The 14,508-nt window shown below is 40.3% G+C and overlaps 1 protein-coding gene across 6 annotated transcripts in view; it reads left to right on the top strand.

Moving 5' to 3' along the window:
• The window catches only part of cacna1c (calcium channel, voltage-dependent, L type, alpha 1C subunit), a 300,165-nt gene that overhangs the window by 89,202 nt on the left and 196,455 nt on the right, over positions 1–14,508 (top strand). For all 6 annotated transcript variants that reach the window (XM_078165240.1, XM_078165243.1, XM_078165244.1 and 3 more), the window contains exon 2: positions 8,673–9,105. In XM_078165240.1, coding sequence (XP_078021366.1) covers positions 8,673–9,105 — 433 coding nt within the window. The remainder of the gene's footprint in view (positions 1–8,672; positions 9,106–14,508) is intronic.

The raw sequence follows: 14,508 nt of genomic DNA, 5'->3' as shown, positions 1-14,508 counted from the left end.
TCAGGTGTCATCATCAGTTAATTGACCGATAATTACATCATCACTGTCCACCCAAATAGATCCCTGTTGGGACGAGCGGAGGAGAAGGAAAAGCAGATGGAGGGAGAGGGTGAGAAATGAGGCAGACGTTGAGTAAAGAAAAAGAGAAGGGCACGCAGAGGAGATGATGTGAGAGGCTGATTTAGGGTGGGATAATCTGATTGGTCCCCTCTGCTGTCCGTTATCTGGTTGAGCCAATTAAATGAGCAGGACAACTAAGGACTTTTTAAAAATCCTTCAGTGATGGATTTTATGCTGCCGTAATTTATACTTGAACTGTATTTTGTTGGTAGGCAATATTAATTAGAACAATTTGCAGCATACTCTTGTTGTGAGCGTGTGTGTGTGTGTGTGTGAGCGAGTGTGTGTGTGGCGATGACATTTTACGGCAGAGTGCTCAGAGTTGTAGTGATAGCATCTCTCCCCAGTCTTTATCATTAAGCAGATAACAGCTCCACTGACTTGAGTTTGTATCACAGCTCATTACAGTCTGCAGTTCAGTTCACACTCAAGTTCGGCTCAGTTCGGTTCACTTCAAGTTCAGTGACAGTGAACGCTGACTGTCTTTACAGTACTGTATACATACTGATGTCTGAAGTCTCAGTGCACAGTTTGCTCTGTCCCTGTGCTGAATATTAGCACATCTTCACGTTTAAAGTGAGTGACGATCGGCTCATCAGCTGTTTCCAACTGCCAAGACATTCAGAAATATGTGCACAGAAACAACTTAACCACTTTCCTCATGATACAAATAGCAGCGTGGCAGTCTGCCGATGCAAATAGCAGGCACGCTCCTGTCAGTTTAGACTGACTCTGATTCACCAGCATACACACGACTGTAAGAACAAAACTGGCCGTCATGCACGTGTCAGGAATCCAACAGTAATTAATGAATTCATGCCCACCTATTTTGTGCGCAGAGTAAGAATATTACTGCACACATATTAGTGAAAGAGGTCCATTGTATTGAGCGACACAAAAATGAAAGACCAGGCACATGCACACACACACACAGGTGTTTTGAGTTACTCTGGCTGATTAGACCTCTGCTCAGGTTCAAAGTGAGCAGAGCTATGTGAGGTCACATTAAGTAATTAGAGTAATATTGTTGAATTTGTTCCACTGTGACAGGTGCAACAAAGTTTAAAGGAGAAGGCACTGTGACTTGTCACAGTAGGAAAAGCAAAGGTGCAAATGATAAAATTAAATAAATGAATGATGGCAAATTCCATTTAGCCGCTTTCATGTCAGGGTCCTGGACTTTTGCATGCTGGCTCTCTGTCATGGCTTACTGGAACACCTGAACAGAGCTATCGTTAATGATATCAGTAACACCTGTGTTCTTCCTACTATGGCAAGTAAAGACATCTGCTGTGAAGAAGGCCTTTCATCCTGTCTGCTAGCCATCAGTTATGGACTGATTAGCATCAGGTGTGGAGCACCACTTAATATACACACAAAGATCCAACTCTGGTTGGTTCAACTCATTGTATACAGCATAAATCATCAGATTTTTTTACTGGTGTTGATCCAAGTAGAGTTACAATCCCTGACTGTAGCACTGTAACTACCACTGACTGACTGAAGCACTACAGAAGTCTTTGCCTGCACTGTAACACCACTGACTACATTGAAGGCAATACCATTTTCCTCATCCTCCCTCTTGCGCTCTTTTTTCTGTTCCTCCCAGAATTTAATCTTCTCCCCTTGTTTCCTCTTCTTTTCCTTGTCTGCATGGGTTTCCCCTTCTTTACCCCCTCCGTTTGTCCCTCCATCCTCTTACCATCCATCCTCCCACAGTGCATTCACCTCCCCCCCGCTGCACCCTGTCTTCTTCATCCTCTTTCCTTTTCTTCTCTCATCCCTTCATCCCTCCCTTCTCCTCCCTCTCCCCTTCAGTCAGAATCGTATTTCCATTTCCCCCCCCGCAGAATAAAGAGCTGCTAATGGAATTATAGTCACTCACATCAGCACGCAGTCCATCATACAGTGCACACACACGACATGACTGTGCACATGCAGGACAGACACACAGAGACACGCGGTCAGACAGACAGATTAGTGAGCTCAGTATTATTAAAGTTTTACTCTCCACTAATCCTTACACTCTCACTCATGCAGCGAGCACACACACACACACACACACACACACACACACACACACACACACACACAGAAATACTTACAAACACACACTCTCAGTGGGGTACACCCTGTGAGAGAGGCAGGCAGTGTGAGATAAACTGATCACGCAGCAGTACAATATGCTGAAAGTGATTATTCGTGTGTATGTGTGTGTTTGTGAGAGATTGTGAGCGAAAGAGTGCGATGATGATGTGCAACAGCAGTCAGGAAGCAGATATTAACTCACACTGGAGTCAATGGTGGAAAGAAAGAGGAAGATATTTTCCACAGTAGAGAATCATCTGGGACAGTAGTAGATGCAGAGCCTGAGTGTATGATAAAAGTAAGGTTTGCTTTAGACCTCTAGGTTCTCCCCTTTCAAAAATAACAGACACTCTCTAAAATCAATCCCAGAGTTCAGAGAAAATGGGGAAAATATAGCTCAATCCAAGTAACGAGATGCTCCAAATTGAAACCGCAGTGGTATTTCCCATAAGGCACAGCTGGATTTGATACCAAGTGACTTCACCGCTGATGAATGTAAAGAACACCTCCTTGGGCATTCTCGCTGCATTCGAAAGCACACTGCTCCTAAATATTTGCACACATAATCTTCTGTTGTTGTTTCGTCAGTGCATTTGTTTTAAGATTGCCTTTAGGGCACTCTAGTTTTATTTTAGCTGTAATGAAAATAATAAAGCTTATTTATATAGCACTTTTCTAAACAAATATTACAACGTGCTCCGCATAAAAATGAAATTAAAAACAGACAAATTACAGGAATAAAATCAGCAAACTGCAATATTAATAAAACAAGTCATAACATAAAATAGTAGTAAAAAGTATATCAAGCAATAATAGGGAACAGGTATTAAACTAAAAATATAATAAAAAATTATAGGCCATTTGATGAAAATGAGTTTCTTAGCCTCTCAGGTCAAGGTGGCCACATAGTGACATTAGCAGTAAGCAGGCTCCTGTCTGGCTGCAGTCATAAGCAGTAGCAAGTGGAGCCAGGCTATAAAGGTACCTTAAATTAATCAATATTAAATCAATATTACTATCACTGCTTCCCATAAAAATACTGTAAGGGCATTGCTTTTTAAATTTAACATTTGTGTAATAGCTACACATCAGTCAGTGACGTTTTTTGTTGCTTGGTTAGACAGGAAATATGTTTAGCTAGCTAACTGTTAGCTTGGCAGTTGGTACACCACGGTTAGCTTGGTGCACGGACTGGAGGCGGAGTCGTGTCAGGAGGCAGAGGCCGTCTGGTAACCTGTAATTTGTCCCGTTTACATAACGCGTGGCTAAGCTAACTGACTAGCAGGCTGTTTTGTTTGTTGTATCACGTTTTATTTTATTTCCAGAGCTCTGCGTGTGGCTAAGCTAGCTAGCGACTGATGGCTTAATAGAATGCTAACGTTAGGTTGGCTAGCTCGTTGGCTAGGCTAAGCTAGCCCATTTTAAAACCTGCCAGTTATGTTGTGCAAACGTTGCCTGAAAATATATGTATGTAGCTTCTCAGAAACTCTACTTAAGTGCAAGTTTGAGGTTTTTTGACTTAACTTTAAATAATTGCAATTACCTGCTACCACTGACGTAACAAATTACATTATCAACACTCACATTATTTAGCAGTTAGTGCTAACGCAGGCTAGCAGTTACTGGTTACTTTTTTAGCTCAAGATTTCCATTTGAAGCACCTACTAATTTTGTTATATTTATGTTATATTATACATTTATATATTACTATGGATTGAACTACCCCTTAGTATATGAAGCAATTAAAATGGAAGTTATTAAATTAAAATGTTGCACATGAATGCATCCGTAACAATAATGCATATACAGTGGCTTCATAAAAGGCATTTTTAAGGGAATGCACTTCAACATATTATACTGTAGTATGAAATGCACAGGTGTATGTAATGAAATTAATGACAGTTGCTTTGGTTTCAGGGCCCTTCTATTGTGCATGTTGGCTCACTGTCACATTTTCATGGCATCTTAATGTTATTACTAACACCTGTGCTTTCCCCACTACAATATGTCAAAATGTCTGCTGTGTATGAGGCTAATGATACACTATGTGCACATTTAGTCTTATTTGAGTACATTTCAGTGACACCTCTGTACATTTATTTAAGTGACAGTTCAGATGCAGCACTGTTACTTATGATAGAGTAATTTTTAATTGCAGCATGTTAAAGTTAAATACAGACTATGTTATGTGTGGGTTTGGTGGTGGCTTTTGAATTGATTGTGAGGCAAATTAATGGAATGGGGATAAACAACAGAAAGTAAAGTAGGCCTTACACATTAAATGTAACTAATTACTTTTACTGTCGAGTAATTTGTAAAGTAAGGCAGTTTTTTAAATGGTAGTTAGATTAATTCGAAAGGCGTAATCTGTGGGGATTATTGTTGAAATCTATGTTAAATACAATGCTGGGTTTACTGGCTTGTTGTCTAGGTTTACTCATCTCTAATGAGCTGTGGCATAATGTTACAGCTAACGTTACCGTAAATTTATAGCTACTAATGTGCTTTGGGCCACTTGAGTGCAGTTGTCTACCCTACATTATTTGACAGTTAACAGTTAGCATAACTGGTCACTTTTTTAGTTCAAGATTTTCATCCAAAACACATACAAAGCTTGTGATACATTATACGATTATTATATTTTATGCATTCCGTGTTGGAGACTATTTACATGTAATTAAATTACAAAATGAAAGTAGTTGTAATCAGTTACAGCTACTGAGGAAAAACTATTTAATTAAATTACAGTTATTAATGAAAATGTTAGCGAATACAAAAGGGTAACATCAGAATATATTCTTCTCAGTAAAAAGTTTATATATAGAGTATGAATATAATATTCATTCTGTTGCTCTGGATCTTTTTGCCATGCAGGAATCGCTTCTTTTGGCATCACCTTTTCTGCACATTTTTCAGCTTTATTGCCAAATTTAAATATTTGTTATGAAAGTAATTAAAATAGCTCAGTGACATACGTTATATTACTTTGATAAATCATAAGAGCTACTTGCTACATTTTTTTGACAGGGTAACTAGTATCTATATACTATTACATTTCAAAAGTAACCTTCACAACACTGTTTATATTATAAGATCGAACAACCCATTAGTATATAAAGCATTTAATATAAAGCAAAGTTAGCTCCACCACCAGTTACAAGTTATAAAATAAAATGCTGCACATAACCGCAAGTTGCAGCTGATAATATCATAATAGTACAACACTGGCTTCATAAAAGGTCTTTTTTTCTGTTGACTGTACTTCAGCATGTTACAGTACACAGATCCACAGGTGCAGATAATGAAACTAATGATGGCTCATTTTGACAGCTGCTTTGCTTTCAGGGCCCTTCTTTTGTGCATATTGGCTCACTGTCTCATTTTCATGGCATTTTTAATGTTATTAGTAACACCTGTGCTTTTACTACTATAGTAAATTCAAAATATCTGCTGTGAACAAGGCCTGTGGTATGAGGATAATTTATGTGACCAACCACCAGATTGTGTCACTGAAGCAAAAACACCTGTTGAAAAATATTCTAGCGTAAGCAGTTAGCAAATGAGGTCAGAGGTCACAGGCTTGATATTGCTGTGTAATATAACACCCATATGCAGAGCCGTTTAGTTAGTGAGCAAGAGTTTTACTGACTTTAGTGCACTACTTATGGCATGACACATGTCACAGAGTAGGCACCTTCATGAACACACAGCATGTGAAGGAAGGTGCTTCTAGGATGTGTGTATGTGTGTGTGATCCTCAGAATCTGATGTAATGTTCCCTCAGGCCCGTGAGTTCATATGTAGAAACTTATAGCTCTGAAGTGAGAGGAACGGGATTTCAGCGGATATTGTAACCACCCTGTAATCGTACTAAGCATACAGGATAAGTCTATCTCTCTCCGCCTTCTCTCTCTAACCTCTGCACATCTCTTCTCACTTTTCCCTGTCTCTCTCTCTCTCTCCTTATCTCTGTTGTGACAGCACAGGTTGGATTAACTTTGCAGGGGTTCTTAAAGTTTTGCATTCTTGTTCTCCCAAAAGTGGCTTTGCATTCATGGGATTTGTGAGTCTCACATCGGGTATTACATTTGGTCAAATTTGACTGAAATCAGCATTGAGAATTTGCTCAAAGCACTGATGCAAGTACTGAACACATATTACAGTTAGATTAAGGTTGTTATACTCTCTGCAGACTGTTATGTTGAAATAGTTTGATGGCATCAGTAGCTAGCTGGACTTCTTCTGGAGTTTTAGAAATAAACTGTAGTTTCCATAAAGCAATGCATTTCTTCTCCATTGTCAGAAACATTTAAGATATCATGTGTTTTTGCATGGTTAGTTTTGTGTTTATGAAAGTAAGACAAACGTGTGTTGTCTTAAACCTGGAAAGGGTACATGGTTTCACAGAGTGTGTAATCTTCCTCGTGGTGAGAGCATTTGTGGAATCCTTGTTCAGATGTCAGAGGGAAGGAGGAGCCGAGAGGATGTTATAACTGTCTTTAATCTGGCTAAGCATACTGTATGGATAATCCGCTCTCTCTTACTTTTACTCACTTAGTCTTATTTCTACAATTTGCCTGGGCTACACTACTATGTAATCTCACTGAGATTATTGTAATTCTGTCTCTAATTTGTCTTCTTTTATTTTATTCCATTATGTACATATGTTGTCTGAAGTCTTTCTTATTTTACTCTCAGGCTGGATTTTATTTTATTCTCTGCATTTCCCTCAGCTGAGTAAATATATGTGAACGCTCTGACCCCTGTTTATTATACTATGCTTGTACTGAAATTTCTACATCATAAAGATGCTGGCCTTTGGTTTATGGAAGACCAAAGGCCACGTAACAAGGTTGTAGGGCAATTGAGCAACATTTAAAACACTTTCCACTGTTAATGCTTTAAAGGGACACTTCACCCCAAAATCAAAAACACATAGCCTATTTTTCCTCTTACCTGTAGTGCTATTTATCAGTCTAGATTGTTTTGGTGTGAGCTGCTGAATGTTGGAGATATTGGCTGTAGAGATGTCTGCCCTGTCTTGAATATAATGGAACTAGATGGCACATTTGAAAAACTGACCTTGTTGTGAGCAGTTTCATGTAGGAACTATTTTCTTTCTACCGAACTACACCTGCTAAATGTATCACTGCGCAAAAGGAAGCATGCATCTACTAGCTCACCTAGCACCACTGAGCACACTAATATTGCAGCTCAGCCGAGGGAGACGCCATTAATATTTACATATTACACTATTACAAACACAACCTTCTTGTCCATGCACGGTGATATGGTTCGTGGATGTAGTTTGGTAGAAAGTTTAACAGTCTAGAGCAGGGGTAGGCAACCTGTGGCTCCCACATGTGGCTCTTTAGCCCCTGTCAAGTGGCTCCTTGAGCCTTTGAGAAAAGAAGTCTGTGGAAATTCATTCTATGAATCAAAATGTTGCTGAACCTCGATAGCAGTGGCTGGTTAGCTATGGATGCCAAATCCAAAAAAGTAAATTGAATAAAATAGAGAATGTAGTAGTGCGTGGACAGATTTGTTTGCTCTCACTGCCAGCTCTGCAAAATTTAAGTACCAGATAATTATTAATAGTGCCCTGCACAGTGGCCACCTTGTGGTAAAACATTTTAACAAATGCTTATTTAGACCATAAGTATACGCTAATTTAGACTTAATAGGCTATTTACCTTGATTATAAGGCTCAAACATGTTTTGCGGCTCCACACAGATTTTTTCAAATTATTTTTGGTCAAAAATGGCTCTTTTAATGGCAAAGGTTGCAGACCCCTGGTCTAGAGTGATAACTAACGTTATAGGTAAGAGGAAAATAATGTATTTTTGATTGTGGGGTGAACTGTCCCGTATAAGATGTGGACAAGAAACCCCTAAAACCCCCTAGAATCCCCTAAAAATCCTCCTCTATGCGAAAGAAAAACCAGAAGTAACTGTGATTTAAAACACTAATAAAGATTTGTGAGATAGAATATTTGTTATATAACATTATCACAGAGAATGATTATTGCACCAGCCAGTAGTTGCTGGTCTGATGAGTGGTGTTGAGTGTGTGTTGACACAAAGTGAATGGACTGCATAACCTACACAATATGCTGAGGAACTAAACAGCACACAGTTAGCTCTGTTGTACTTGCTTGACAGATGGGAGTATATTAGTCATCGTCTATTCTACAGGGAGAGACTTCAGTGTCTGAAAAATATACAGGGCTCACTAACTGATCTGTCAACAATTCAAACACCCTTGAAGCCTCCAAAGTAAACTACCACACTGTAGAAAACGGAGACACTGTATCAACCTCAAGCAACTGTGTGTGATGTATTAAATCAACAAGTGAATCATTTACTGACCGGAGGAAGTGATTTAAGAGCTTACTGACAGTTGTGTTGTTTGCTAACTTTCTTTCTCCTCTTTTTCTCCCCCTTCCTACTTATCTCCACTCCAGGCTCCGACTACTCTCCCCCTCCCCCCCTTCCTCGCCCTCCTCCCCCCGGCCTGACCAACGAGCACAGTGGCGGTGGCAGCCACGGTGACCATGGTGGAGGAGGGGGCGGGGTCAACCATGGGGTGGGCGTGGTGGGCCTAGCCCCGGAGCACATCGCCACACCGGGGGCGGCCCTAAGCTGGCAGGCGGCCATCGACGCCGCAAGGCAGGCGAAGTTGATGGGCAACGCTGCATCGGGCGGAGGGGCGGGGCTCGGGTCAGGAGGGGGCGGGCCCATCTCCACGGCCAGCTCCACGCAAAGGAAGAGACAACACTATAGCTCTAAGCCCAAGAAACAGACAACGACGACAGCCACAAGACCGCCACGGGCCCTACTCTGTCTCACACTCAAGAACCCTATCCGCAGGGCCTGCATCAGCATCGTAGAGTGGAAGTATCCTTTAACTAACCATGGGTGGAGGTTTGTCTTTACATGGTTTGCAGTGGAACCACATGCAACATATTTTACTTTCCAGAAGTGTCATTCTTAGTTAATTCCCTTTTGCTGCATAGCTTGAAGAAAACCTGTCCTGAATCTATCCACTTAAATAGAGGAATATATCATCAGAGATCTGCAAGTGTTATAATCTTTAATTGTGCATTGTTACTGTAATGTTAAAAGCATTTACTGCACCGTCAACGTCTGATCTTGTGATCCATTGGAAAGTAAAATGGTTTGTTTATTCTTTAGGCCAATTACAGCTTTGGCCTTTTTTCATTTACAGAGTGTTTTCAGAGTATTTTTGCCTCTAAAAACAGATTTTGAGAAGCTGTAAAAGCTTACATCTGTTAAAAACACAGCCAAAAATAGATAAATGCACATAATGCTGTGCAAATCGTACATAAATAATAATAATAATAATAATGTATCTATTGCAACCACATTGCATTCCTTCAATGTGTAGTGAATGGAACAAAAATCATGGCAATGAGGAGTAGAAGGAGAGGAAGGGCATAAAGAATAGAGCACTTACGCATTTTAAAGAGGACTTTTAATGCTTTTCCTTATTTTCGGTCTTATATATAATGTTACAGTGTGGAATGTTCACATTTAACGTGGCCAAAGTTTCAGATAGTGAGGTCAACATATGTTAAAGTAATGACTGTGACCAAAAACCTCAGGCTGCGGCCCATTCTGAATTCTCTGTGTCCAATATCTACTTTTGGGACAAGCTGACATCAGCTCTTGACGTATTTCTTTATATGGTCACCTGCTGCAGGCACTCTACCGCAGGTGTTTACATTACATATAGTGCTACATGAAGCTACATGCTAACATCAAGGAAACCTAGAATCTTGGTTGCTGATATTGTTCATTTGTCCCTGATTTCGGATTATATTCCTGCTGGAACATTGTGTTTAGAGGCTTCTAATGGTGATTTTTAATGGAGAAAGTGCCACTATGTCCACAGTCAGGTACACTGCTTCATGTAACATGATAACATCAAGGAAATCTAGAATCTTGGTTGCTGATTTTGTTCATTTCTCCCTGATTTTGGATTGTCTAATTACATTTAGAAGCTTCTATTGACTTCTTTTCACAGTAGAAAGTGCTGCTATACTCTGATACAGTCAATCATCAGCTTGAAGAAGAGTGCTCAATTTAGCTACATGCTGACATTGAGGAAACTTGATATCTTGGTTGCCAATGTTGTTAATTCCTTCCCGATTTCAGATCATATTCCTTTGTTTAGAATTTTTAGCTGTAGAAATCTGTTTCAGTCATTCCACATCTACAGTGGCAGTGCAGACACACCAAGATACGGCAGACTCAGAAACCTTGACCAATTAGAGTAGCTTTTTTGGGAGGGGGGCTTAAAGAGACAGGTAATAAAACAGAGCGTTTCAGATTGAAGGTGATTACAGGTGTAAACATGTAAGCATGTTCTAGTAGACACCTAAAATACAAGTATGAACCTGAAAATGAGCATATTAGGTCCTCTTTAACAATGCATCACACTTCCTCTTCTGTTTAATATCCCTCTTTCCCCCCTTCTCTCTTTTTGAATCAGTCTCCCTTCTTTCCTGTGTCTCACTTGATGTGATTCTCTGCTCTCCGCTCACTTGTCTTAATCCTTTCTCCCCTTCCTCTGCCTGTCCCTCTCCTTCTCTTTTTTCCACTCTCCCTCTTTCATCTCACATTCTTTTCTCACAGGAGGATAAAACAAATTGTGTCATTTTCATCCCTCCTTCACACCTCTCCCAGCATATGTCTCTCCCCCAGCTCTTTCTAACTGCATTCATCTTCTCTCCCCCAGGTCCACCCCTGCTTCCACACTTCCCCTGCTCCCTCCATCCTCCACATCTCCCTCACCATTTATTATTCGTCTCCCCCTCTGTCCATCCAAATCCTTTTATTCCTGCTGTTCCTCCGCCTGTCCTTCTTTTCTACCCTTCCTTTTTTTTTTCGTCTTTTTTTTTTAAGCTGCCGAACATAATGACTTGGTTTTCCCTCAGGGTGAGATAGAGGGAGAAAGGGAGAGAGACAGAAATGGTCAGTGTCACAGTCAAAGTGATCTATAATAGGAGAGGGTCCACATGAGCATCAACTCAGCAAGAGCACAGTCATACATCGTCCTGAGAGGGAAAGAAGGAGAGGAAGAGGAGGGGTCGGGGAAACGAGAAGGGCAGGGATGTGGGCAGGACATGGACGTCGACAGGAGAGACGACGGAGCGGATTAGCTGAGGAGGGAGGGAGGGATCAAGGGGAGGATGGGGAAGGTAAACAAGAAAAATGACAGAGCAAGGGGAGGGCAAATAATGAGAGAGGGGAGGAGAGGAGAGAGGATAAGGGGATAACGAGGGAGGAGAAGAGAGAAGTGGAAGGCAGATCGGATTGGTGATGAAATTGAAGGAGTCAAAAGTAGTGCGTGTGTTTGACGGGGGTTGCCTTAGTGAATAATCAAACTTAAATAAATCAGTTGATAACACTGAAGGATATATTGAGGAAAAAGTATTATGGAAAAATACAGTTTGTCAGTTCCACTCTCTCAGGATACCCCATTCTGCTATAACCATACCAACCATGAGCGCTTGCTGCAATGCTTGGGGATGTTAAAAAAAAGTAGTTGGAGCAACCCAGTATCACAGAGTGACTGTCAGGGATTATCTGTCTGCTGTATATGTTGGCATACAAATGAAAAATGTCATGCCAGAAACTCTTGAGCTTGGGGCAAGACCAGAGAAGATGACCGAGGGTCCCGTCACCCAACTTACACTTATCACAGGTAGCAGAGACTGGAGGAACAATTCTTTTCAGTTTGGTCTTGGAAATGTGCAGCCAATGGATGGCTTTAAACTGAATGAATTGAAGTCTAGTATTGATAGTACATGTTTCGATCCTATCTTACCCTTTCGTCCATAACTCGTCCGAAATCTCCTCACCAGTATCCTTAATCCGTGCCTCTTTAAAGTGGAGGGAAGGGATTGCCAGAGAAAAAGACCAACAAACTGTGAAATGTTTGGAGGCAGGGATTCTAGTCATAAGGTCAAAAAAGTTGTGCTGTTTGGGCATCACATTAAAGTGAGGTAGAGACTTCCTGGCAGCATTTCTGATTTGCAGATACCGAAAAAGAGGGGGACAGACCAGATTTAACCTGATGTTGAGTAAAAGATGCAGAACGGCTGTTAATGTAGAGATCCTCAATAGTAAATAGGCCTTATCTGACCAGTGTAAAAAAACAACATCCATCAAACCTGGCTTAACTCAGGGGTTCTGACATATAGGAGCATGAATGGGCACTTGTAAGGGACACAGCATGCCCTCGACTTGCCTTAGAATCTTAAATGAGTTACGCAAACTAAAGTCATCCATCAGTTGTTTAAAAAATAACAGTAAGCATTTTTAACTATTAACAAGATACAGTGCCCTCCAAAAGTATTGGAACAGTGAGGCCAATTCCTTTATTTTTGTTGTAGACTGAAAATATTTGGGTTTGACATCAAAAGATGAATATGGGACAAGAGATCAACGTTTCAGCTTTTATTTCCAGGTATTTACATCTGGATCTGATACACAACTTAGAAGATAGCACCTTTTGTTTGAACCCACCCATTTTTCATGACAGCAAAAGTATTGGAACATGTGACTGACAGGTGTGTTTTGTTGCCCAGGTGTCTCCCAAATACATTGATTATTCAAACAATAAATAGCACTGGATGTCTGAGCTCAGTTTCAGATTGGGTAGGATAGGTTTTGCCTGTGCAGACTGCATTTAGAGGTGGAACCAACATCAAAACCAGAGAGCTGTCTATGGGTGAAAAAGAAGCAATTGTGAATCTGAGAGAAGATGGACAATCAATCAGAGCCATTGCACAAACATTGGCCATAGCCAGTACAACCATTTGGAATGTCCTGAAGAAGAAAAAAAACACTGGTGTACTAAGCAACAGACGTCGAACAGGTACACCAAGGAAAACATCAGCAGTTGATGACAGAAACATTGTGAGAGCTGTAAAGAAAGACCCTAAAACAACTGTTAGTGACATCAGCAACAACCTCCAGAGGGCAGGAGTGAAGGTATCACAATCTACTGTTCGCAGAAGACTTCATGAACAAAAGTACAGAGGCTACACCAGAAGATGCAAACCACTCATTAGCAAGAAGAATAGGAAGGCCAGGCTGGAATTTGCCAAAAGGTACAGAGATGAGCCTCAAAAATTCTGGGAAAAAGTTTTATGGACTGATGAGACAAAGATTAACTTTTTCCAAAGTGATGGTAAGGCGAAAGTTTGGAGAAAGAAAGGATCTGCTCATGATCCCAAACATACAAGCTCATCTGTGAAACACGGTGGAGGTAATGTCATGGTTTGGGCTTGCATGGCTTCTTCTGGGACGGACTCTTTCATCTTCATTGATGATGTAACACATGATGGCAGCAGCAAAATGAACTCAGAAGTCTACAGAAACATTTTGTCTGCTAATTTAAAGAAAGATCCAACCAAACTGATTGGGAGATCCTTCATCATGCAGCAAGATAACGACCCAAAACACACTGCCAAAACAACAAAGGAGTTCATCAGGGGCAAGAAGTGGAAGGTTTTAGACTGGCCAAGTCAGTCTCCAGACTTAAACCCAATAGAGCATGCATTTTACCTGCTGAAGAGGAGACTGAAGGGAGTAACCCCCCAAAACAAACAACAACTGAAAGAGGCTGCGGTGAAAGCCTAGAAAAGCATCACAAAAGAAGAATGCAAAAGTTTGGTGATGTCAATGGGTCACAGGCTTGATGCAGTTATTGAAAGCAAAGGATTTGCAACTAGATATTAAGTCTCATTCACTTTAATCTATTTTAAGTTTATATGTTCCAATACTTTTGCTCACCTAAAAATTTTGTGTTCCATTACAAATAATGCTATCTTCTAAGTTGTGTATCAGATCCAGATGTAAATACCTGGAAATAAAAGCTGAAATGTTGATCTCTTGTCTCATATTCATCTTTTGATGTCAAACCCAAATGTTTTCAGTTTACAACAAAAGTAAACGACTTGGACTGACTGTTCCAATACTTTTGGAGGGCACTGTAGATTGAAAAGATTTTTTTTTGATTTCCCCTCTTTGTTCCTGCAGCTGACACGTTCTCACAGCTGGAGTGTTTTTTGTTGTTTTTTTTTAATATTCAGTGACAAATGATGGCATAATTCTTTCAGACATTCTCATGAACCTGTATATTTATCAAATAAGCACACAATTACTATGTGGTTCTTTTTGGTCCTGCTTTTGTTTTGATGGCTTTGCTCAATTTAATGTGAAAAGCCAAGCTCTTAAATTCACCATTATGTGCATTTTTTCATGCAT

The sequence above is a fragment of the Epinephelus lanceolatus genome, chromosome 23, assembly GCF_041903045.1.
Source record: "Epinephelus lanceolatus isolate andai-2023 chromosome 23, ASM4190304v1, whole genome shotgun sequence".
In the NCBI taxonomy this organism is placed as follows: domain Eukaryota; kingdom Metazoa; phylum Chordata; class Actinopteri; order Perciformes; family Serranidae; genus Epinephelus; species Epinephelus lanceolatus.
This window is presented reverse-complemented; position numbering and strand designations above follow the sequence as displayed.